The sequence below is a fragment of the Solenopsis invicta genome, chromosome 15 (assembly GCF_016802725.1).
Source record: "Solenopsis invicta isolate M01_SB chromosome 15, UNIL_Sinv_3.0, whole genome shotgun sequence".
Taxonomy (NCBI): domain Eukaryota; kingdom Metazoa; phylum Arthropoda; class Insecta; order Hymenoptera; family Formicidae; genus Solenopsis; species Solenopsis invicta.
Window position 1 is genome coordinate 3,601,986 of NC_052678.1, and position 23,001 is coordinate 3,624,986.

General features: G+C 41.6%; 2 protein-coding genes across 3 annotated transcripts; both read left to right on the forward strand.

The window, feature by feature from the left end:
* On the forward strand, positions 1-5,720 carry LOC105193985 (protein slit). 2 transcript variants are annotated; one of them, XM_011158712.3, is made up of 6 exons: positions 1-233; positions 705-976; positions 2,805-3,064; positions 3,159-3,450; positions 3,533-3,691; positions 4,194-5,720. In XM_011158712.3, exons 1-6 carry the CDS (start codon positions 80-82, stop codon positions 4,518-4,520), a joined length of 1,464 nt encoding a protein of 487 aa, XP_011157014.1. In that variant the 5' UTR covers positions 1-79; the 3' UTR covers positions 4,521-5,720. The 2 variants fall into 2 exon arrangements, with proteins under 2 accessions (XP_011157014.1, XP_039313898.1); XM_039457964.1 differs by having other exon boundaries at positions 232-367.
* Positions 5,721-8,131: 2,411 nt separating this feature from the next.
* On the forward strand, positions 8,132-17,091 carry LOC105193891 (brain-specific homeobox protein homolog). The gene is made up of 3 exons (XM_011158604.3): positions 8,132-9,065; positions 9,988-10,222; positions 15,627-17,091. Exons 1-3 carry the CDS (start codon positions 8,721-8,723, stop codon positions 16,058-16,060), a joined length of 1,014 nt encoding a protein of 337 aa, XP_011156906.1. The 5' UTR covers positions 8,132-8,720; the 3' UTR covers positions 16,061-17,091.
* Positions 17,092-23,001: the final 5,910 nt, after the last annotated feature.

The window sequence follows — 23,001 nt, forward strand, 5'->3', positions numbered from 1 at the left end:
CATACGCAAGGCGTCAGATACAGTCGAAACGATTCGACGCCGCGGAGAAGCTTAGAAAGTCGCGAGTTTCTGCGCCAGGATGGATCTCCGATTGTTGGTGCCTCTGCTCGCGATAATCTTGCTCGCGAGGTGCGAGAACCCCCCGGAAAACACGACCGTGGACTCGGGCGCGATTCAAACAGAGGACGTGACTTCGGCACCGACGAGTATATGTGCTGTGTGCTCTTGTGCAGGTAGTGTCGCAGTTCAAAGTTTCGTCGTTCAGCTCGATCGAAGGCGCAAGCCAAGGCTCGATAACAATTGCTCGACGAAGCATTTTCTACGAATTACGAGCATTCACGCTCGACAGTTGCATGGAAAGATTGAAGTATCTAAAGGCTGAAATATTTGAAAACTCAGAGCTTGACACAGATCTAAAGATAATTTTTTGTTGGACCATCAAAAAATATATATATAATTATGCAAGATGCTCAGAGATGTTGCGACAAATTTTAAACATTCTATCAATCAGCTTGAGTGTCCTACATAACCATTTTGAAGGTCCGACCAAAAATTATTTTCACAGAAGTGTATCTAAGTTTTTAGACACTTTTTAGATATTAGCTAAATTATTTTCGGACTTGTATCTAAAATTTTAGATAGAATTTTAAAAGATGCTAATTGTTTTTAATACTTTAGCATTTAGTAGTACAACGGTTTTTCAGATAGCTTCGTGGACTGCAGTAACCGGAGTTTGGAGAGCCACTTCGAGAAGGAGCAATGGATGAACGTAACGGCCAGGGTAGTCTCGTTCGAGCATAATAGTCTGGTGCACGTCACACCTTTCCCGAGGATAGTCGTCGAGAAGCTAATTCTGCGAAGGAACCGTATCGCGAGAATCGACTATCACGCTTTCAAAGAGCTCGTTAATCTCACCGAATTGGACCTGAGTCATAACCAGCTCACGTCGATGCAACTACAGCCGCACATCTTTGAGGTAATCAAAACGATATCTCGAGCTAACGCGTTAAGCCCGAACGAGAAGGTGGAGCGAACATGGTCGCCTGCGATTCATGATTCATCGATCGATGAGAGAGGTATTTTGATGCGCCGCAATTCCAGCCACTTGACCCTTTCGTTCCACGTGGCTCACGTTATTTAGAATTATCCGATATAGAAATTTTCTAAACGTTCTCAAATATAACATAGATTCCAATCAGATTACCACAAATTTATTCATCTATAGATAATTTTTCGGAATCTGATTGAGATTTAATCTAATCACCTTCCCCCTCCCCCTTTTTTGAAATAAAGATGCGATTTTAAATGAGAAATTCAAACAAATCTCTGCCGATCTTTTGTCCCAAATAATATAATAATAATTAAGATATTCAAGCGTGATAAGCTGAAAAAGTTTTGACATTCTAGCAATTTGTTCTATATAATTATTTTAATAGTTCAACGAAAGTTATTTTTAGATCAAATTCTAATTAAACTTTTATTAGATGCAGCAGAACTGTTCTTCTCTACGTACATATATACTAGTTTCTTTTTATAAGTGTTTATAAAGTGTTTATAAAGATAAAAATTTTGTGTAGCTAAACACTCTCTCAATATGTATTTAAATAACCTTTTGGTGTCATTATTTTTTGATTTGTTGTTACAAAATAATAAAATTAGGAATTATTATAAAAATACTACAATAAAAGTTTGGAAAATTATAACTTCTTTGAAATATTTCAAGTGGATGTATTAACCAAAGATATAAGAAAAAAAATTTTAATTTGTATTATATTAATTATATAAAGATTTGTAATTTTTTAAATTGTATTACTTTTAATAATAAAAACATGTTTGTAAAAAACATAGTAAAAAATTTTGTGTTAAATTTAACACATGTCTAAACGATCTATCTAAATTTTTGTATTTGCTTTGTATTAATATAATACGAATGTTATTTTTAGCGAACAATAGATAATAACGAGAAAAGGATAAGCTTTAAAGAAGGATATTTGTCTTTGTTCGATTTGTATAGATAAAGCGAATTCACGGAAAATTTATTTCACAGAATGTCAAATTTTCAGCGCTCTGTCAATCTGATAGTTTTCAGAATAGATACGACTGTGAAATAACGTTTCATGATAAGATTGCTAATTGACGATCCTCGTAGCTTATGATTGCGTTATCCTTGCATCGCAGTTAAATATTTAACTGTCAGATAAACTGCATTAAAAACTTCACTTATGTCCATTTCTGTTAATGTGCATTTATTTTAATTTCGGTTTAAAACTTACTTTTTATTCTTTTCTAGTTCTAGATTTCAAGAAATGACGTTATTAGCCATTTTTAAAAGTAAATAAATTTATTTATTCAAATTACTTGTTTAATTTAAATTTAATTTTTTAATTCAAAGAAAGTGCTGACGAAAATATAAAAAATAATTTAGCTGTTCTGGTTTTAAATTTCTTTCATTTAAAAAAAGATTTGAGTTGCGCAACTCATTCTTTAATACCAATCAAAGGAACAACCAAAAAATTTTTTTCAAATTAAAGAAATTTTTCTTTTACCGTATAGCGATTCACAAATTTTTTTTATTTAAACAAATTTTTTTTCTTACTCGACAAAGCTTTTCTCTGAGTGTGAAAATTAAAAAAGACTAACACGTGTAAGTTAAACCGAGATTATAAAATCTACATTAGAAGTGAACATTACTCGTTTACATAAATCGCATAAAGTCTTGTGACTTTTCCGTTTATCACCATTTGTCTCTGCATTTGTTTATCCACCTGTTATATCTTGCACAATGTTATTTCTGATTGTTTCAGGGGAAGTTTTCGCCAGAAGCGTACGAGCCTCTGTCTAATCTGCAAATTTTGAACCTGGCTAACAATGACCTTCACTGGTTACATCAGAGTCTATTCGAGCACCTTGTCAGCCTCACAGTGCTGAATTTATCCGGAAATCCTTTCGGCGTGTTCGAGTATCGTACATCCATCGCGATCAGCAGCTTGTCGTACCTGGAGGATTTGGATATCAGTTATTGCAAGCTGAAAGAATTGCCGAATTCTCAATTTCACAATTCCAAGTAACAGAAACCTAGAGATATACGACACGATTACAATTTCGTCACAGCTGCATCGCTCGAGAACGGCGTTTCCTGAGACTTTTCTCTCTCGTAGGCATTTGAAGAAGCTGAACCTGACCGGCAACTTGCTCACAGTTGTGCCCAAGGCCTTGGAAGAGGCCGGGTCCTTGGAGTACCTCCGCTTGGATGCCAATCCGATTCGCGTTATCGATCGTTTGAATGCCTTTCCCAACCTGTCAAATCTGCGGGAGCTTCGTATGCACGGGATGTCGAATCTGACGGCGATCGGGAACAGCGGGTTGTCGGCGTTGACCGGCCTGGAAATCCTCCACGTGCAGAATTGCGAGAAATTAGGGAAAATCGACGAGTACGCATTGGCGCACAAGGTGCGTGTCAGCCGACGGTGAGCACGTGATGATGGCCTCGTCGACGATAACGATAATAATTCCCGGCGCGTTATATTTGCAGACCTCTGAGGGCATGATATGGCCGCCGTTGAAAAAACTGAACTTGGCGTCCAACGCTCTCCGGTATCTGCCGATGTTGCTTGTTAGCAGGTGGGACAAGCTCGAAGAATTGCGCCTGACGAACAACCAGTGGAGCTGCGATTGCGGTAATCAATATCTGGTAAGTTCCAGCAATATCGGTAGGAGCCGTTCGGGAGGCGGAGAAAAATGGGTAAAGAGGCAGTCGCTCGTTGCTCCGGCTCACGATTGTCGATGCGTACTTGCCCAGCAAATACCAAGTTACAGTTATGAAACTGTTAGTTATAATTTTCCACTCAACAATATAACTATTATATATTAACAATATAACTATTATGTAACACACTTGTTATGTAACAGTTATATTGTGTAAAAAATTATAACTATTATAGAACATGCTCGTTATATTGTGTGGGAAATTATAACCCACCAAATACCAAGTTATAATTATAAAACTGTTGGTTATAATTTTCTCTATTCAGCAATGTAACTGTTATATAACACACTCGTTATATAACAGTTACATTGCTGAGTGGAAAATTACAACTAACATTTGCATTACATGTAACTTGTAATTGCTTTTATACCTGTAACTCGGTGTTTGTTGAATATAGTGACTAACTAGGGGTATGTCTCTTGTACAGGTCAGAAATATATTGCCGAAATTTGGCAAGACGTTGATGGGAGACGAGGTCGATAACCTCACCTGTTCCGCACCGCCGGAGCACGAGGGGAAAAAGCTCGCAGACCTGGCCGATCGACATCTACGCTGTTTAGACTTGTATAACGCGAGACCGGAGAAGGATGCCGCGATACTCGTGGGGGTGCTGATCGGTCTACTCGTCGCGATCCCGATCGGCATGGCGCTCTTCGTCTTCTGGCGACGCGGCTTCTTCTTCTGCGGGTCGCAAGGTCCTGCGACCTTTTCTCGCGCCTTCTATAAACGCGCGTCCAACGACGATGACATTTAAAATATATAGATTCGTTTGATTCATAAGTAAGTTCCGCTATAGATAATTATTGAATCACTTCTTCTGAGAAATCAGTATTATATCCATGTTATGTAATTTTATCTATTTCGTGTAGAGGATAATAATGGAGAATATATAGTAACAGATTAAAATTTATTATAATGTTTTTTAACCCATTTACAGCAAAAATAAGAATTTTGTGCCATCATTGTATGAAAAAAGTTTTTTAGATTTTTATTATAATATTAATATTATTTAATTTTAGTATTAATTAATTTTTTAGGTCACTGAAAATCTGAATATGATAAACTTTCAGAATTCAAAATGGCAAATTCAATATTGCAGATTGGAATTTAGAAAAATAATTAGTTTCTTATAAAAATGATTAACTTAAGGTTTTCAAGGTTGCTAAATCTGAATATCACATCAAACAATATAATATTTTTAATAAAGTTTAAATAAATTATTTTTAAGTGATTTTTTTTTCAGTAAAGTTTGATCTGCTATTTAGAATAACAAAAAATAACTGATATATTTTGATGCAGTGATTGCAACAATCTTGGAGTATTCGTTTTTATAAACATTCAATTATTTTTCCAAATTTTTTCCGCCATTTTGAACTTTCATAGAACATCAAGTTGCATGTAAATTGCAAAGGGGTAAACCGGTCTTTTTTTTAGATGTACATATATGTTACATTACATACTGGTGGTACGTCTTTTCTCTGTGCACATATGCTGCATACACTGTGAAGGGGTTAAATATACAAACTCAGTTTTGTTAAATAAAGCGGAATTTATTTACGAACAACTCATACATTTATGTATATACATATATATTTTTTGTAATGCAGTCGGACTTTTTTGCTACGCTTTTTTTTAACATATTAGCAAACATTGACAGCGAGGTACAAAAGAATAGTGTTTAAACATTGCAATCTAAGTTGCAACAAGATCCGCAACGTCGCGGATGACGCATCGAATATATCTAGTCTAAGCCTTATCAAATACGCGTAGCGTATCTTTCTATCTATTTGTACATTTTTGTTAAGATATCGTAAAGCGCCAGTGTCGTCGCGCGAGCGAGTTACAGGTGTATATTTCTCTGTTCGAATAAAGCGCACCATTGTGAGACGCCGCGTTTCGACTGTACCGGCGTATCGCACATGACGCTCCGCAATAAACAAACTTTGAAGATTAATATGCTCGCCTGTCTAACGAGTCCCCGGAGGATCCGCGAGCCTCGGTGAAGGACGTTCCCGAGAGCCGTGCGCTTCCGAAACCCCGGACGATGGATTTTCGGCTTTACAGGCAGAGCCGACGCGAAGAGGGTGGTTGCCTCTTTCTCTCTCTCTCTCTCTCTCTCTCTCTTTCTGTCCTGGTGCAAATGCGCGGAGGGTGCGAGGGTCGAGGCGAGGGTTACGCGACGCCGAGCGACGCCGGGCGACGCCAAGCGACGCACACGGACGGATGGACACGCGCCGGTAACGCAATTACCGCGACGTTAATTTACTCAATAATCGCAGAAGCAACCCCGTCTAAATGTCGGCACGCGTCCCTCGACCCTAATCATACTCGGCCGTCGTCACGCTGGCGAGGAGGGAAAAAGAGAGAGAGAGAGAGAGAGAGAGAGAGAAAGAGAGAGAGAGGGAGGGAGGGAGAAAGATCGTCGAGAATATACACGAAAAGCCGAGATTCCAGAGATTAACGCTAAGACCGTTAAAGCATAAGATTTCTCCTGTCTCTTTGCCGTTTTGTTCTCTCTTTTCCTTCCCCTTTTTTTTATTTTGAGAAGTTTACTCTACCCTCTCAATGTGGGAGGAGCGTCGCGCTTGTCCCAATCTCGAGAACGACGATTTCCCAGGACGCGCCAACGTGCACCTCTCTTGTCCAATTTCTTCACTTCTCGATAACTTTATCCATGAGAGATATCTCTCAGAAAACATGATAATTTCTAGTAAAATTGTAATACATTTTGTGTGACAGAAGTTAGTAGTATAAAGATTAACTATCTGTTAGATACGTGACTAGAGAAACGAATTTTTAGCTGATTGATGTCTGATTTTTTCATACTTCTCGATAGCTATCTTCCTGATAAAAATATTTGTCGATTAAATAAAAATTCGTTTTTTTAAATAAAACCTCTGGTTATAACGCATCTAACGGATTAATTATTCTCCATACTATCCTATAAGCACACAATATTCCTAGAATATTATACGAATATTATTAAAAATTAAATTAATATTACTATTAATATTCCAAGACTATTGATCAATATTTTTTAATATTATTAGAATATTGTGTTATTACTTCATTATCCGTGGAATATTGTGAAAACGTTTTACAAATATCATTGTGATCAAAAATTAATGTGAATTATTATGCGTAAAATATTCATAAACTTTATAATTATTACATTATAGATTATAATATTCCCGCTAATTTAAAATACTGAAGTAAACAATATCATTTACTTTTTATACAATATTATCGTGAGTGGATATATAATCATTTTTATTAAAATTTCACAAATATTATTTAATATTAAATAATTTTACGGACGCTTATAGAGTTTTAACCTTCGACGCAAAATAAACTAGAATTTTAATAGAAATCACCATATACTCTGGGAGATATGGATTAAGTTATCTAAAGGTAAAGAAATCGGGCATGAGAAATATCTTTATCTGGAAGATACCTATTACATCGGGAAGTGTAAAGAAATTGGACATCCGTCGAATTCACGTTCACGTACCTAGTACTTTGCTTCACTTTTCGTTCAGGTATGGAGATAACGTAGTCATCTCGTCGAGCGGCACGCGCTTGTACCGCCATACACGATCCGCTAAGTAATTTAATCTCGCGTTTCCGCTCGTCCTCTCATCCAAGATTCAATACCGATGTGGCCCGCGGGGTCGCGGGGTACCGCGCATCGAGGAACTTGATTACCGAGGGATCGAGCGGAATCGGAGCGAGCGCGAGCGCGACAGAATTGAAGAGGAGGGGAAGGCGAGAATCGTTTCGGTCGTATATTCTCGTTGGAGTGCCGACACTTTCGAAATTAGAGCCTTATCTACAAGATAAAGAAACAAGAGAGAGAGAGAGAGAGAGAGAGAGAGAGAAAGAGAGAGAGAGAGAAATGGTTTTCAAATACTCGCAACTCGAGAATCGTCGCGCGCGGCGGGCACGTATAACGACGGATGGCTACGGCGCGGAGCGGCGCGACGCGACGCGACGCGACGCGACGTGGGGTGGCGAGCGAGGGTTTTCGCAACGTACTCTTACATATACATGCTTGCACTTCGCATTATTATCTACGTGCGAGAGCGCGACAGAATGGAGAGGAATCGCGAATACAGAAGGATCGGTCCCTCCCGCCCCCGCCCGGCTCTCCTCCGTCGGCGACGCCGCCGTCACCGCCTCCTCGGGGCGCGGGACGTAGCACGCCGTCCGGATTCACGAATACCCAAACGGCGTGTCCATGGAAACGGGTGGCCGAGTCCCGCCCCGGGACTCTCGCGGAACCAACCCGGGCGACGGCGAGCGTCGCGACGCCGGCCAATGCCAGGCGTCCGCCATTCCACCGGTGGTACGGGCCGCCGATGATCGCCGCGTCGCGGGGGTTGAATCGCCCTGAATCGCGCCGCGCGCTCACCGATACGCGCCATGAAACGACAAACTCGGTGAACGGTGACGAAAGGCAGTGAACGATATACAACGTCTCGCGCGATTCACGTCCAATCCGCGGCACGATCCGCGGCGACGATTAATTTACGATTCCGTCGGCGGGGTAAACTCGCGCGAGACGAGCGACGTCTGATTTAAGCAGCTGAGTCCAAGTCGGGCCAAGTGGTCCACCGACACGCCGATACGACGGAAAGGAAAGTGACCGAAAGGAGTTTCGGGAGTGAGCCGCGAGCATTTCTCTCTTCTCGGTATCGTCGTTCCGCCTCGAACGCGCATAACCGTCGCGGGGTTGGAAACACGCACGGCACGTGGACGAGGGAACTCTGGGCCCCGTCCTCTCGCCTGGCGCGAGGAACGGCTTGGCTCTTCGGCCTTGGGTCGTCGTCGTTGTCGCGGCACCGGCGAGAATCTCCCGCCCGATCGAGACCTTGACGCCCGGACGAGGATGTAACTCGAGCGAGGCATGCACGCGTCCTAGCCGCGACTACTACGTTGGGCTGAACGAGGAAAGATGCAGTCGACCTGCCAGCAGCAAGCTCAGCCAGGCCAGAACGGTACCTCAGCTAGCAGGACGTCGTTCCTTATCGAGGATATCCTTAGCCGCGGCACCGTCACCCCGCACACCCACCATCATCAGCTGCACCATCAGCACCTGACGCCGACCTCTGGCCACACGCAGCAGCACCATCAGTACCAGCAGTTCGCCAGTCTGCTGCCCGGCTATCCCGCGGCACCGCCCGCCGCTGCGGCCTTCTTCTTGGGACCGCTCTTCGGTAGTGGCATGGGGGTCGGCGTAGTGCCGGGGGTCGGGGAACTGGCGGCCCTCAAGCATTGCCGACGACGAAAGGCCCGGACCGTGAGTACACCCTCGGTATTCCCTCCCTCTCCCACGAACCAGCATCACCCATCTGCATTCGGAAATGGGAATCGAGAGTCGCGCCTACGAACAATGTCAACTTTGCCTTTGCGAGCTGTATACCACGTTAATTTTTTTCGGAGAGAATTATTGACTCCAAATCAATTATTAGCCAACGGAGCAAAAGGCAAATCGGTTACAATTTGCGTAAATCCTGCGTGCTATTACAGCAATAAAACGTCTACAATTCACGCTTCTTGTTGGATAAAAGATTCTTAAGCCTGTATCAGGCAATTCAGCAAACAAGTTACAATTATAACACTGTTGGTTATAATTTCCTATTCAACAATGTAACTGTTATATAACACTCGTTATATAACAGTCATATTGTTGGGTGGTAAATTGTAACTAACAGTTTTATAACTGTAACTTGGTTTTTGCTGTCTAGTCAATATTGAGCATCACTTGCATCTATGTTAAAATTTCCCACTCAACAATGTCAATGTAATGTAACAACGCGCTGTACAATATTTACATTGTTGAGTGCGAAATTTTAACATAGATATAACGTAACTAATATTCGATGTCGACTGGGTGGGTACGCAGAGATTGAAGATGTTGAATTAAAAAGATTAGAATTCTGTCAGATAATTTTAATTTGTTTAATTGAATTCTAATCTCCAGTTACATAGTTTGATAAAGGCTTTATCCAGGCAACACGAAGTTTAAAATTAAGTCATAAGACATCTTTAAGATACATTTCCAAAAGTGGTCTGGGTAGTTCGCCCCTTTCTCTCGCTTCCTGCCATTCTAGGTGCGCATTCACTTCTTTAGATATTTATACATCTTTCTTCTGTTCCCTCCACTTATCTCTCTCGCGCGCGACTGTAGGAGACAAGAGTTTGCTTCCTTACGGCTTCAGGTATTCAGCGACCAGCAGCTGGCGGGTCTGGAAGCGAGGTTCGAGGTGCAGAGATATCTGAGCACGCCCGAGAGGGTAGAGCTGGCGGCGGCGTTACACCTGTCCGAGACCCAGGTGAAAACATGGTTCCAAAATCGGCGGATGAAGCACAAGAAGCAGCTGAGGAAGCTGAACACGGGCGGCAGCGGCAATTCCAATTCGGGGCAGCAATCGATATCCGTCACGTCACCCGCTGGTGAGTCGTGTCCATTTCACACTCCTCGCGTTCTGGATCGACGAAGCTTCGACGACGACGGATGACTGCACGTTCCCGCGTTTGCCTTGACAAAAGCGAGGGAAGGAAAACTGCGTCAATGAGAGGGAATGGGATCCGGACTGGCTCTAACGAGGCGTTTATACGCGCATAATGCGTAAAAGACAATCGCGATCTACACAGTATCTACGGAATTTCACATCGAGTAGCCTCCGCAGCGCGTAACTTAATTACCGGCAAATTAAATGCGCGTATCGACTTTTCGATAAACAGCTGCGAGCAGTATTCCCGCACCGCGAGTTAATTAACTCGGATTAATGACGCCGTGTCCTAGATAAGCGCGAACTCATGAATGGCTGCGCGCCGCGCTACGATTAAAAAAAAAAGAGAGAGACATTATGCGCGTACGCGCTGTCATCGCTATTTTACACGCACCGCGCACCCGGGATACCGGAAAGCGAATCCGGGAGTGCGGATCCTGGTGAGGCGCGTATGGTCTCTTCGGGGTTACCGCGTAACGTCACAATGGCGCGTATTCGACTCAATTAGTAATCGACGGCAACATGGGAGATTCATATACCGAAATGCTAAACAATAAACTGCGTATCGCGGGTCGATACGCCGGCACGACGGACCTGGGATTAATCGGTCCATAGTTATCGGTTAATCTGGCCGATGCGGAGAGGGAGGGCGAGGAAGAGCGCGGGGGAATATACGGCGCGTTATAACGTCGGTTGTCGTTAAATACTTCCCTGTTGTCACGCTAATGGGCGATATCTGTATAATGCAACCAAAATACCGCTGACAATAAATTACGCAAGTTCGGCGTAACTAGCCAGACCGTAACCGTGGTTACGTTGCGAGGAACTATAATCATTAACGGTGTATCCGCGTAATGGTCGCATTCCGTCGTAGATATATTACCATAATCGCTCGCCGGTGACGTCGCATGATGTAATGCGCATTTACAGATGCGCATTACATCGGTTTTCTGGAGGAAAATTCGCAGCGGTGGTGTCGTTGCCCCCGAGCTACGTTTATATAGCTACGTGTGTTATTTTCTCATCATTTTCGATAACGTGACGCGCGCGCGTTGTATTAATTTTTAATAATTAAGAAGAAAATTTGCCACGATGTTGTCGTAACAATGATTTACATGTAATGGACTTCTGGCATTTGGAGCCCCAAGACCAAAGCGCCAGGGATGCTTTTTACAGAAAAACGTTAATTTTTTTTCAAAGTTTTTAATTCATTCTCTATGAACTCTCTCGTATAAAATAATTAAAAGAACACATCAACAAGAAATAGGCTATGAGAGTTTGACGCAATTATTTTTACACAAATATAACAATTGAAATTGAAGAGAACGTGGGATATTGCAATTTCGCTGCTATGCTGCACCTTGAAAATGCCTTGAATCTGAGCGGAAACGTTGGTATTATACAATTACACGACTTTGTTGCAAGAATATGAATAAGTAGACGTTACATTCACGCCAAATTTATTGTGTTAAATTCTCATAGCCTATGTCTTGTTGCTGTTTTATTTTTTAATTATTATCTTTGTTTCTAAATATATTGTAATAGATTAATAAATATTGAAAATATCACTTTATTATTTATGGGAAAGTATATTTATGAGAAAGTATATTTATGGGGAGGAGGTTTTTAAAAGAATTTTATAAATGCGGTCCTAGATTTATTAATTTTTGTTTTTGACAATGTGGCACGCATTATATTAATTTTCTAAAAGAAAATTTACTTCAACGATGCCGTCTCTAAAGACGAAGATTTTGACTTTTCTGGATGTGGAGTAGTTTATCTAAGCAGGAAGGAGGGGGGGGAAGGAAGGGGTGATTCAGGGGTAACACAAATATTTTATCTCTTTTATTGAATATCAATACTTCTGTAAAGGCTACTTCTAATAAGAGTCAGGGCGCAGTTACATAGGCAAAATAACAAGTTAAAAACTATCTTTTTTTATTAAACTATCTGCGAATGTTTCAACTCTCATTGGAGTCATCCACAACGTACATACAATGTTACAGAATTTCATAAGATTACCAGCCAATCACGATTGAGTCACTAACGGTTTACCAAATCCGAAGTGACATTTTTCGAATTCAAATATGATACCAATGTATATAAAAAAATCCTCTCTGTAAACGTACATAACAATTTAATCAAGATAACCATACTGTTAAAATCTAAATGTGATTCATTCAGAAAGATTGAAACATGAAGAAACTTTGGATACAAATGTATTGTATTTCATCTTCCGCATGTTGAATTGAAGAAATATTAATACAACTTTGTAACTACGCTCTGACTCATTAACCTTTATAGGTATGTAGGTATTGTATATTAATTTTCAAAAGTTCCATTTAAAATTTGTTTTATATATTAGATAAGTTGTAGCAACGTGGACCCAATTAAATTCGGTTTTCTTTTATCCAAACATTTAAGATTTGTCAAAAATTAAAATATTTTTGTTTTAATACCCCGAATTCTGGAGGAGGAAAGTTCCATACTCTTCATAAGGAAGTCTTCGTCCATGGTCGTCTTTAATAATTAACGTGTCATTTTTTTTATTTTCGGTAACGTGACGCGCATTGACACATTTAAATAACAAGAACGGCTATACCGATCGAAAGCAGATCTCAGTGCTCAATAATAATTTTCTAGGTGAATTTACAAACATTTACAAGATTTCCCAAACTGCGCGCCGCATACTTGCTAGACTTAAAACACAGCTTTTAAGAAGAACCCAGAAATGTAATATTACGAAAATTAAATTGCTAATTAATTTAATAATTTTGATGCTTAAAGGCACAACCCTCCACAACCCTCCCCCTCCTCCCTTTATCCCAAAAACTATAAAGAATTTATTGTGAAAAATATTACCTCGGCCAGGGTTTGAACCTTGATCCCTCTACATTCCATGCGGGTGTCTTAGCCGGTTCGACCACCGAGAAGTGTGCTATATTTATTTTCTAGAAGAAAATTCACTTCCGTGGTCGAGCGCTTTACATGTTATTTACCGTTTTCGAGAGGTACTGCACGTTACGTCAATTTGCCTAAAGAAAATTCGCGTTGATAGTGTCGTTGCTTTGAGCAATTTCCGTGTTATTTTTTTATTTTTGATAAGATGACGCGAATTATCAATTTTCCGAGAAAAATTCACTGCGATAGTGTCGTTGTCTCGGACGATTTACACGTTATTTTTCTTCTTTCATAACGGGGCGTGCATTATATTAATTTTCTAAAAGAAAATTCACCGCAATGATGTTATCTTAAGCTATTTATGTGTTATTTTCTGTTTTCGATAACGTGGCGCGCGTTAGATTAATTTTCTAAAAGAAAATTTGCAGTGATATTGTCTCCAATGATTTATTTGTCATTTTCCATTTTCAATAACGTCCCTGCTAAAAATTTTTCTCATAATTTTTGTATAAATTGGACCATTTCTTTTAAATACTCAAAAATACTCAGGAAGTCTTCATCTTTTCGGAGAATTTTTTATTCAATGTGAATTCTGAAATATTCTGAGTTTTCTCATCTCATAATTTCTAAAAAATACTTTCTACTTTTTTAGATTTCATGACATTTCATCAGAAATTGTAGAACAAGAAATCTTAGAAACCTTAGGATATTTCATAATTAACTTATATGAAAAATTCTGAGAAAAGATATAAACTTTCTGAGTTTTTTTCCGAGTGTTTTTGATAAATGTTCCAATTCGAATCTGAGAAAGCTATAAAATTATACAAATATTCTGAAAAATTTTATATGAAAAATTTTGAGGAAAATTTTCACCAGAAAATATTCCATTAATTTCTTAAAAGAAAATTTATTTCATTGGCTCCAATAATTTATTCGTTATTATTCGTAATTATTTATTCATTATTATTTACCATTTTTGAGAAATGCTGCGCGTTATGTAAATTGCCTAAAGAAAATTTGCTACAGTATTATCATTGCCTTGAGCAATATATTATTTTCATTTTTGATAACACCCTTGGTAAAAATTTTTCTCAGAATTTCTATACGAATTAAAACATTTTTCAGAAATATAGAGAAAAGTTTATATCTCTTAGACTTTTTCATATACGTAAATTCTGAAATAATTTCTCATTTTATAACTTCTGAGAAAACCTTAAACTTTTTTAGATTTTATAGACTATTTTGAAAAATGTTTCAATTCATATAAAAAAAATATAAGAAAATATAAAAAAGTTATAAATTATTATAGAGAAATTTTAAAAATTTCTGAAGTTTATATAAAAATTCTGAAAAATTATATAAAACATTTTGAAAAAAATTTTCATCAGGGACAGTGTGAATTATATCAATTTCATCGAGAAAAATTCACCGCGGTGGTCATTGTCTCGAACAATTTATATTACATTCTGTTTTCGAGTATTATATTGTATTATATTAATTTTCTATAGGAGAAACTCTAATTTTTTTTTCTTTAATCCTCATTTACTGCAATTTAATGTTGTCTGGAGCTATTTTTGATATCTTCGTAGCATTATATTTTCCTAGGAGAAAACTCATCGTAACGGTATCGTTGTCTCGAACAGTTTGCGCGTTATTTTTCGTTTTCGGTGGCGCGAGTTTTTTCTCGCGGATACGCTCATTAGAGACCACCCCCCTCCCCTCCCGGTATTCACGGGCGTACGAATATAAAAGCGATCGTTTAACGAGACGGGAGGAGACATTTCGAGCGATTTAAATAGTTTGGTCCATGGCGTTCGCATCCTATATACCAAGTTGTTCGTCTCGGTAGACAAGATGGCTTCGTTCGGTAGGAAGGGCTAACCGAGTTACATAGACGTCTCCTTGGCAGCAACCAAGAAGGAGGTATCGAGAGGAGGGTGAGTAGGGTGGAAGGCACACAGAAGACGGAGACCGCCTCGGCGGCGTCTTTAGACTCCGAGCGAGCTACGTAAGGAACCCCCCCGGCGTCGCGGCGCGGCGGGGAGGATTCGTTCCCTCCTTCGATGCCTCTCTTTCACCGTCTCGTTTCGACTCCCGCTTACACCCGTCTCGCTCTCGGCGAGAGAATTGCTCAATTACCCGCTAAGTGCTCGGTCAGACCTATATTCTCGATTGTGCTCGCCGCTGAGGGCTATCGTAGGCCGTAGCGGCGCGTGCCCCGCGGATTCGAACTTTTATTCAAATATCAAGAAACACAAACGAGAATTAATCGTCTTTGCGGAAATTGTCTACTCAAAATATTCGGCGCCGTCAAAGACGGACAAAGATCTCGCAGCAACGTCGCTCCGTTTTGCGAGGCGTACACACGTGTGGGAGACGCGATCTGTCGCTTCGATCCAGAGTTCCGAGTTTATTAATCGACGATTGTTTGCTGATGTTGACAGAACGTCCCGTAGACTTTTCGCTGAGCGGCGGCCGCGAGTCGCGCGCGAGCAGCGACGCGCCCGCGGACTCCGACGACGAGGACGACGACGAGATCGACGTGCTGGGCGACGAGACGCCGTCGCCGACCCCGACGCCAACGGCGACGCCGACCCCGACGCCGGCGCCGGCGCCAACGCCTACCCCGGCCCCGGCCCCGACGCCGACCTTGGTGTCGACGACGTCGACGACGGTCTCGACCCCGACGTCGGCGCGGATCGTCGGCGGCGCCACCCTGCCACCCCTGTCCAGACGCGGCACGCCACCGAGGATCCTCCACGCGGCGATTCATCCGCATCCGCACTCGCATCCGCACTCTCATCCGCATCCGCACACGGTCGGTCTGCACCATCAGCCGCAGCACGGCCAGCATTCCGCCCAGCGTCAGCATCGCTGAGACGCGCCACGACCTACCGGAATCACGGCTACCACGCGTAGGGTGGAAAGGGAATAATCTTCGTCCGCGGTACCGGGTGCTACCACTCCCCGATACCCCGCGACGACGAGGCTCTACCGAGAATTTACCTTAGGCTATAAAGCTCGACGCGTAACGTACGGAGAGAGAACACGGAATTTGGCAGAGATCGTCCCTAGCTCGAGGGATCGGCAGGAGAGAGAGAGAGAGAAACCGACAATGGTGATCCTCGCGCGTCCTTTAAGCGGTATTGTATACGTGTCACACTGAAATAATTCAACGCTGTTCAACGCAGAACGGTATATCGTCGCTGGATCTTCCCGCTTGCGTAACGTAATATGAAGAGAGAAAAGAAACGAAAGAAATTGGAGTTTTGCCGGTTCCGAAATCTCTACTTTTTATAGTGAAATACGGTAAATAAATGCGGTATTTGGTCTGTTGTTACTTTTTATAGTCAAGTGTGTAAAAAAAATAGGCCGTGGTTTTCGTTGAGAATTAAACTGTCATGCTCTGACGCGATGTGTACACTTGTTTCTCCTCGATTTTTGTCTCTTCCCAGGCAGTTTTCTGGAATTTCGAGTACGTAATGTATCTTTTGGGGGATAAGGGACGGACAGACAGACGGAACGTTTTAAGCCAAGTCCTCTAAGAATGAGCAAAAAGATACGAGCAAAATAATATACAAAAAAAAAGATAAGTAACAGATAGAACAAGAAAAATGATAAAAGAAGGAAAAAGATGACATAAGACATAAAAATTCAAAGGACGGAAAGAGAAATTCGACAAATTTTTTCGTATCAGAAGAACACGCGACTTATGCTCATTTCTATCAAGGTAGATTAACTTTGACCTCAATTTAATGACCTGTTTTTTATTTTTTCCTAATTCTTAGAATTAAAGGAAGATAGAAGGTAAAACCAAGATTAAAGCTAACTCTCTATGGTCCAACCGGCTGGAATTTAAAGACCCAGGCAAATTTTCAATCTTGAAATTCGGACACGTACAAAAAAAAATTTAAAAAAATAAAAAACGTTTCGGGTCAATTGTAAAAACATTTTGAAATGTTGGAAGAATTTACCAAAATTTTTTTCAGACTTTTTAGAGTTCAAAAACCTTGCAAGACACCATTGATCCCTTTGGACGAGGAAAGCAGCGGAGAAAACGTTGGCCCACGAATCGAGTTAATTTACATTTAATTCTTATAACTACAATACAAGAAGACGAAGAATAAGTTAAATCGAAATTAGAGTTAATCTACATTGATAAAAGTAGACATTAGGACGTTGCCTCTCAATAGCAACGTTTTACGGACCCACGGCGTACATTGGCATTGACATTTAATTGCGTCGTGGGTCACTGCGGACAACGAGCCTGTTTACGCAATTGTCTCGTTAATGGTTGGCGCGACATTTCGGCTCGAAGACATTTTCGTGAAAGTTAACAAGCCGTCGAGTCGACGAGTCGACGACGCAACGGGAGGGGCAGAACGCCAGTGAGATCCGCTTCGTTAACACGTTGACTGCTAGCGCTAGTATCATATTACTGATAATCCAGCAATCAGTAGAGGTGTGCGAATAATTCGAACATGGATTCGATCCGATTCGTTTTCGAATCTGAAAGTTCGAATTTGAATTTGAATAGTTCGAGAATTTCGAACCATCGATGAATCGATGTCGAATCAATCATCTGTTTCGATTGTTCCATCTCCCGCGTATTCAATCTTGCATCGGAGCGCGCGAATTCTCGTGTCTGATTGTTTATCGATTTCCAAAATCTTTCACCGTTCCTAAATCGTATAAACTATTCAAAGTGTATACGAAAGGCAATCGTCTTAACCGTATTAATTTATTCGCCTTAATTTGTTTCGACATAGGTTTATTACATTTATCCAGCATCTATTATTTCGCGCATCATTTCGTACTAATTTTCTAAAATTCTTGCGAGTAATTTTCTCATTTATTGAAAAGCATCTGCAACGTCATCGAAAATACTTTATTAACATGTAATATAAATTCGAGAAAAAAATTGATTCGAATTCGATTCTATTCGACGTGAAAATTTCAGATTTGATTGAATTCGATTTCGAACATGCTATCAAAGATTCGATTCGACCTCGCGAACGCTTGATTCGCACATCTCTAGTAAATAGCTATTGAAATTTTTGAAAAAATTCGTGAAAAAATAGATGCCGTTTAACATAACATTTCGGACGACACGAGCAGCTAGATGACGATGTAAGATAAAAATTGAGTAATTCTACACACTAACCGTGATAATATAGTTTTGTTTAACCCGAAAATAGTAAATTTTGTTTTGCGTAAACGATCGCCCGGAGTGATTTTGGCACTCCAATTAAAAAATCACTATTATTAATTACATATTGTATATTATTGATTGTTCTACAATGTACTAGTATTTGAGATCATATTATACAAGATTCACTCAATATTTTCTAAAAAAGAGTAAGGAGAAATAAAAGAAAATAAATATAGATTCTCGATTACTAAAAAGCCTACTGTGACTCGAGCTTTATTTTCTCGCTGCTGGGGTGTGCAAATCACCCAGGTAATTATTTTCAGGTTAATTGTACCACGCAATATTTTACCGTTACACACGATAACGAAAAGTCATCTGTGGCACGGACAATAAGACGTACTTGCAAGACCTTTGAACAAAGCGTTGAGTAATAACCCAAAGCAAATTGCGACGGTCGCAATTATGCGAATACGTTTGGTGATTTCGTGCGGTCGCGAAACGATCGCGGGGCAGCCGGTTTTGCTACCTGTTGCGGCGACATTAGTAGATCGGCACAAGATCGGCAAGTGCCCGTTAAGAAAAGAGACGACATCGCGCGAGCGGACGGTGGAGATTTTCCACCGGGCGCGCGTGTCACGGGCGGCTAGGCGGCTGCGGGGCACGTCGTGCTTCCAGTTGGGGTGAATCCTAATACCCAGATAATGGGAAGTAATTGCGAGGGATCAGAGCGAGCGAAGCTACTCTGTCGGCTGTCGGGTTCGGGGGCAGCGGGATGCGTATAGAAAGAGAGAGGGAGGGAGGAAGGGGGAAAGAGAGAGAGAGAGAGGATGGCGCCGCGCCACGCTTCCATCCCTCCTACCCTTCCCACTCCTCACCTTCCCTACTTTCCCTTCTCGCCGTCGATTCGCGGGGGTGGAGAAAGAGAGGACGAAGAGAGGATCGTAATCGTGTTATCGGGACGAAATCACGGGGTACATTCTCGGATACACATCGGATAGATGGATGTATCGCGGCATCGCGACCGTGCGCGAGAGACCAATCCGCGCGAGATTTACCTCCGGCGAGAGAAATATCGGAAAGAGACAGGAGAAAAAGAGAGAAAGAAAAAGAGAGAGAGAGAGAGAGAGAGAAAGCAAGTTTGTGTATCGACGTCGTGCTTCGCGACGCGTTAGGATTCTCGAAGGAGAGCCGCGCTCTTTCGGAATCTCGGCGATTTCTTCTTCGAATAACGCGAACGAAATGAGCAAAATTAAGCGCATCTCTGGAAGGGGCGAGGGGGGTTCAAAGGGGAAGGATAGGACAGCAGGTGGATGGCCGGGGGGCAAGGGGGCTCGGTCTTTGATGCGCAGAAAGATAACACGCTCGACGTTGTTCGATGGAAGAAACGCGTTGGCCGGGGTTGGCCAACAGGTAAGCTGGTGAACTAAATGAGATCAAGGGGCCATTTATGACGTTTATTAGATTCCGCTAAGACGTCTATTATTACGGTACGTAAATAAAGGGGGAGAATTCGCGCCCCTCGCCGAGGGAGACGGAGCGGAATGCGGCGAAAATAATGAAATAAAGGACAATGAAGTGGCAGGTACAATGGCCAATAGGGTATAGAACGAGAGCGAGGACGGGCAAGGCGCCAGCAGGCGGCGAGTACGCGGGTCCTCTCTCGTTCTCTCTCTCTCCTCTCTCTCGTGCGTGGAAGGGGTGTTGCAACAAGGGGTTACAGAGCTCGGCGCGCTTTAGTTCGGCGGGCTAAATGCAGTGGGCGTGTTCCTATTACTTTCATTATTTTCAGTCGCCGGGGTTCGGCGGGTATCGATGCCCGAATGTGACCGTAGGTCGCCCCCCCCCTGCCCTCCACCCCGGCGCGTGTAACGCGAAAGGTGGGCAACCTACGATTTTCGTTCGAGTCGATGGAGGAAATCCATCAACGGCGACGGCAGTAGATATTTGCGAGTCGGAGATGCGGCGATACGTCGATCAATTTAATCCGATCGAAAAAAAAAAATTGGGAGAAAAGAAGGGGGGAGGCGGGAGGGACGAGCGAATTGGGCCTCGAGTCGAAGAGGCCGCGCGCGAGGGTGAACCGTTAGCCTAACAAGCTGTCAAGACGTCGCCGCGTGTCAATCCGCGGCTCTCCAACGATCCCCGAAATAAAGCCGCCCGAAACCCTTCGGCCGTCGGCCGTTGCGTGCGACGAGCCGCGGACGAGGAGTTTTCAGCCCGGCCGCAAAACGTTCGTGTCTCTCTCCTCTTTTTTTTCTCATCCCTCCCTTCCATTAGGACGCCAGTTGACTCACTCGTCCTTCCGCAGTGTCGCACATCGAACCATTTAGACGATCTTTTCGATCTGCTGCTCGGTTGTGGAACAAGACGAGTTTTTCAATTTATCAATTGCATTATACACAAATGCAGCTTTGAGCGAAGATTTGCATTTGCGCGATTGATCAACTGATGAATTACAAAATTCGTATGTAGTCTTCCGCTTCCAATATGCGGAACTCGCGTACACAGGTCGAATTTAAACAATGCTTCTATGCTCACTTGTTCTTGGAGACTTATTGACAGCGTTGCTATCAGGGATTTAGATTCCCTCCCGAGTATTCCCTAGATTAATAATTTTATCTTTGTCTGACATTTAGTTAACAATAAAGACGAATGACACCAGGAAGACACTCGGAGGAAGGGGGGATACACCTCAAGCAGGATTTCTCTTTTTTTCGTTGATAACTGACATTTTCTAGAATTTTACACGTATCTACACTTGCATCTCTACGTTTATATGTAATTAATCACACAGATATGTGTTTTAGTTTATTTCTTACCCAGAGCTTGCAGTAATATTGTTGCAACGTTGCAGCAATGTTTCTGCAAGCTTATGTGCTGTATGGGTATATTCTTTTCTTCTGAAAATACTTTTTCCTAGAACTTCAATACATGTTACATTTTGATAATTTATTGTGACTGTTATCTTTTATTTTCGCTCTATTTTTATATTTTTGGTTTTGCGCTTGACAGGACTTGTTTCAGAGTCAGCGTTGCGTTTAAAACTTAAAATTGTCTAGATAAAGACAAATTACATGTAAATGTACCTTAAACAAGATAAAGATGATTTAATTTTATCTGGATAAAAGATAAAATTATATATGATTTAATCTAAATAATTTTTAGATAATATCGTTATTGAGCAAAACTATATATATATATATATATATATATGTTCATATTTTTATTTATATATGTTCATATTTTTATTTCTAAATCTTTATTTTTTTAAAAACAAAAGCTTTTCAAATAATTTAATATGACAAGAGTGTTCCCCTTTAAATTGAAATCAATAAAAATCAAAATTAAAAAATATAAAGAATATATATTTAACTCACATTATATGACGACTGACAAAATTCCTCGTAAAAGTTTTTCGAATTTGTAATTTTGGGGCAGTTTTTATATTGCATTACCATTGATCTATGCAATACGCGCTGCGTTCCGATATATACTTCCAGACTAAAAAAAAATCTCTAGTTCACGTTACGTATATTATAGATTTTCAGTGGTGGCAGTGAATTTCAAAACGCAACCCTGTTGTTATCACTTTGAAAACTTCTATTAAACTAAATGGTAACTTGGAGGTTCAAGCTGAAGACAATACTTCATTCATGTTATTGTTTCACATTATCTTAGATAATTTGAAAAAGATAACACTTCTTTTATCTAAAATAAAGATAATATACATAATAATAATCTAAATAAAGATAAGATTTAAGCTATTTCTTTATCCAAATGATTATCTAGATAATTTTAAATAAATAATGGAAAATACTGTCCAAAGCATGTAACAAATGATGATGCTTCTTCTTCTTCTTTCTTTCCACGCGAAAATTCCTGCTTGATCCGCCACTCGCATGAGAGAAGGATGTGGAAGACACGTGATACGCGAGGCGAGGAGTGGATACTCGCTATAGAGACAACGGCGTTACTGCCCACGTGCCGTTTAACTCGATCACAGCGGCAATCTGGCCTCGTTTCAACCTCCGGTTACTACGACGCTTCCGCTAACAAATAACATTGTCGTCGACCCTGCGGGGGCGTTCTGATTCGATTTGCGCACCGTGAAAGCGCGCTCCCGGAGAAGGAGCGGCGCGGAGCGAGGGCGCCGTTGTGCGAAAGGAGCGAAGCGACACGCGGCTGCTGGATGAAAGGCCCGCTCGGATGTTGTCTCTCTCTCGACGCGCGCTCCTAATCAGCAATTTCGAGAGGCGCGAGCCAGCGCGATTGTTTAAAAGCCGCGCTCTACCCCACGGCCGAGCCGCTCTACTCGCGCAAACTACAGGGCGAAGATCCATCCTGCGACAATCTGCCTCTCCTCTCTCTTAGAAAACTCTCGGCGAGATCCCTATCTACATGGCGTGTTTAAAAATAATTGCCGCGGTAGATCCGGCGATAGTCACGGAGTCGCCCTCACCTCGGCGCTTCCTGGCCTCTCGAGTGGCCCTCGTTCGACGATATAAAGGCGAGCTTGTCCCCGTGTCGCGGCCCCTCGGCGAGGGCATCTCGTCGAGTGCCACCCCTTCCCATCCTCACCTCTCATCCACTCTATCACGACGTTTAAAGAAGTAAAGACTAAAGGTCCTTTATACGTGTCGAGTGAGCTCACCTCAAGATGGACCCGC

What these genes read in the sequence shown, in the direction of transcription:
- LOC105193985 (XM_011158712.3), top strand. Translation starts at nt 80, where the DNA reads ATGGATCTCCGATTGTTGGTGCCTCTGCTCGCGATAATCTTGCTCGCG. An exon ending in AGTACGCATTGGCGCACAAG is followed by an intron (nt 3,451 to 3,532) that starts GTGCGTGTCAGC and finishes TTATATTTGCAG; the next exon opens with ACCTCTGAGGGCATGATATG. An exon ending in ATTGCGGTAATCAATATCTG is followed by an intron (nt 3,692 to 4,193) that starts GTAAGTTCCAGC and finishes TCTCTTGTACAG; the next exon opens with GTCAGAAATATATTGCCGAA.
- LOC105193891 (XM_011158604.3), top strand. Translation starts at nt 8,721, where the DNA reads ATGCAGTCGACCTGCCAGCAGCAAGCTCAGCCAGGCCAGAACGGTACC. An exon ending in GACGACGAAAGGCCCGGACC is followed by an intron (nt 9,066 to 9,987) that starts GTGAGTACACCC and finishes TTACGGCTTCAG; the next exon opens with GTATTCAGCGACCAGCAGCT. An exon ending in ATCCGTCACGTCACCCGCTG is followed by an intron (nt 10,223 to 15,626) that starts GTGAGTCGTGTC and finishes TGATGTTGACAG; the next exon opens with AACGTCCCGTAGACTTTTCG.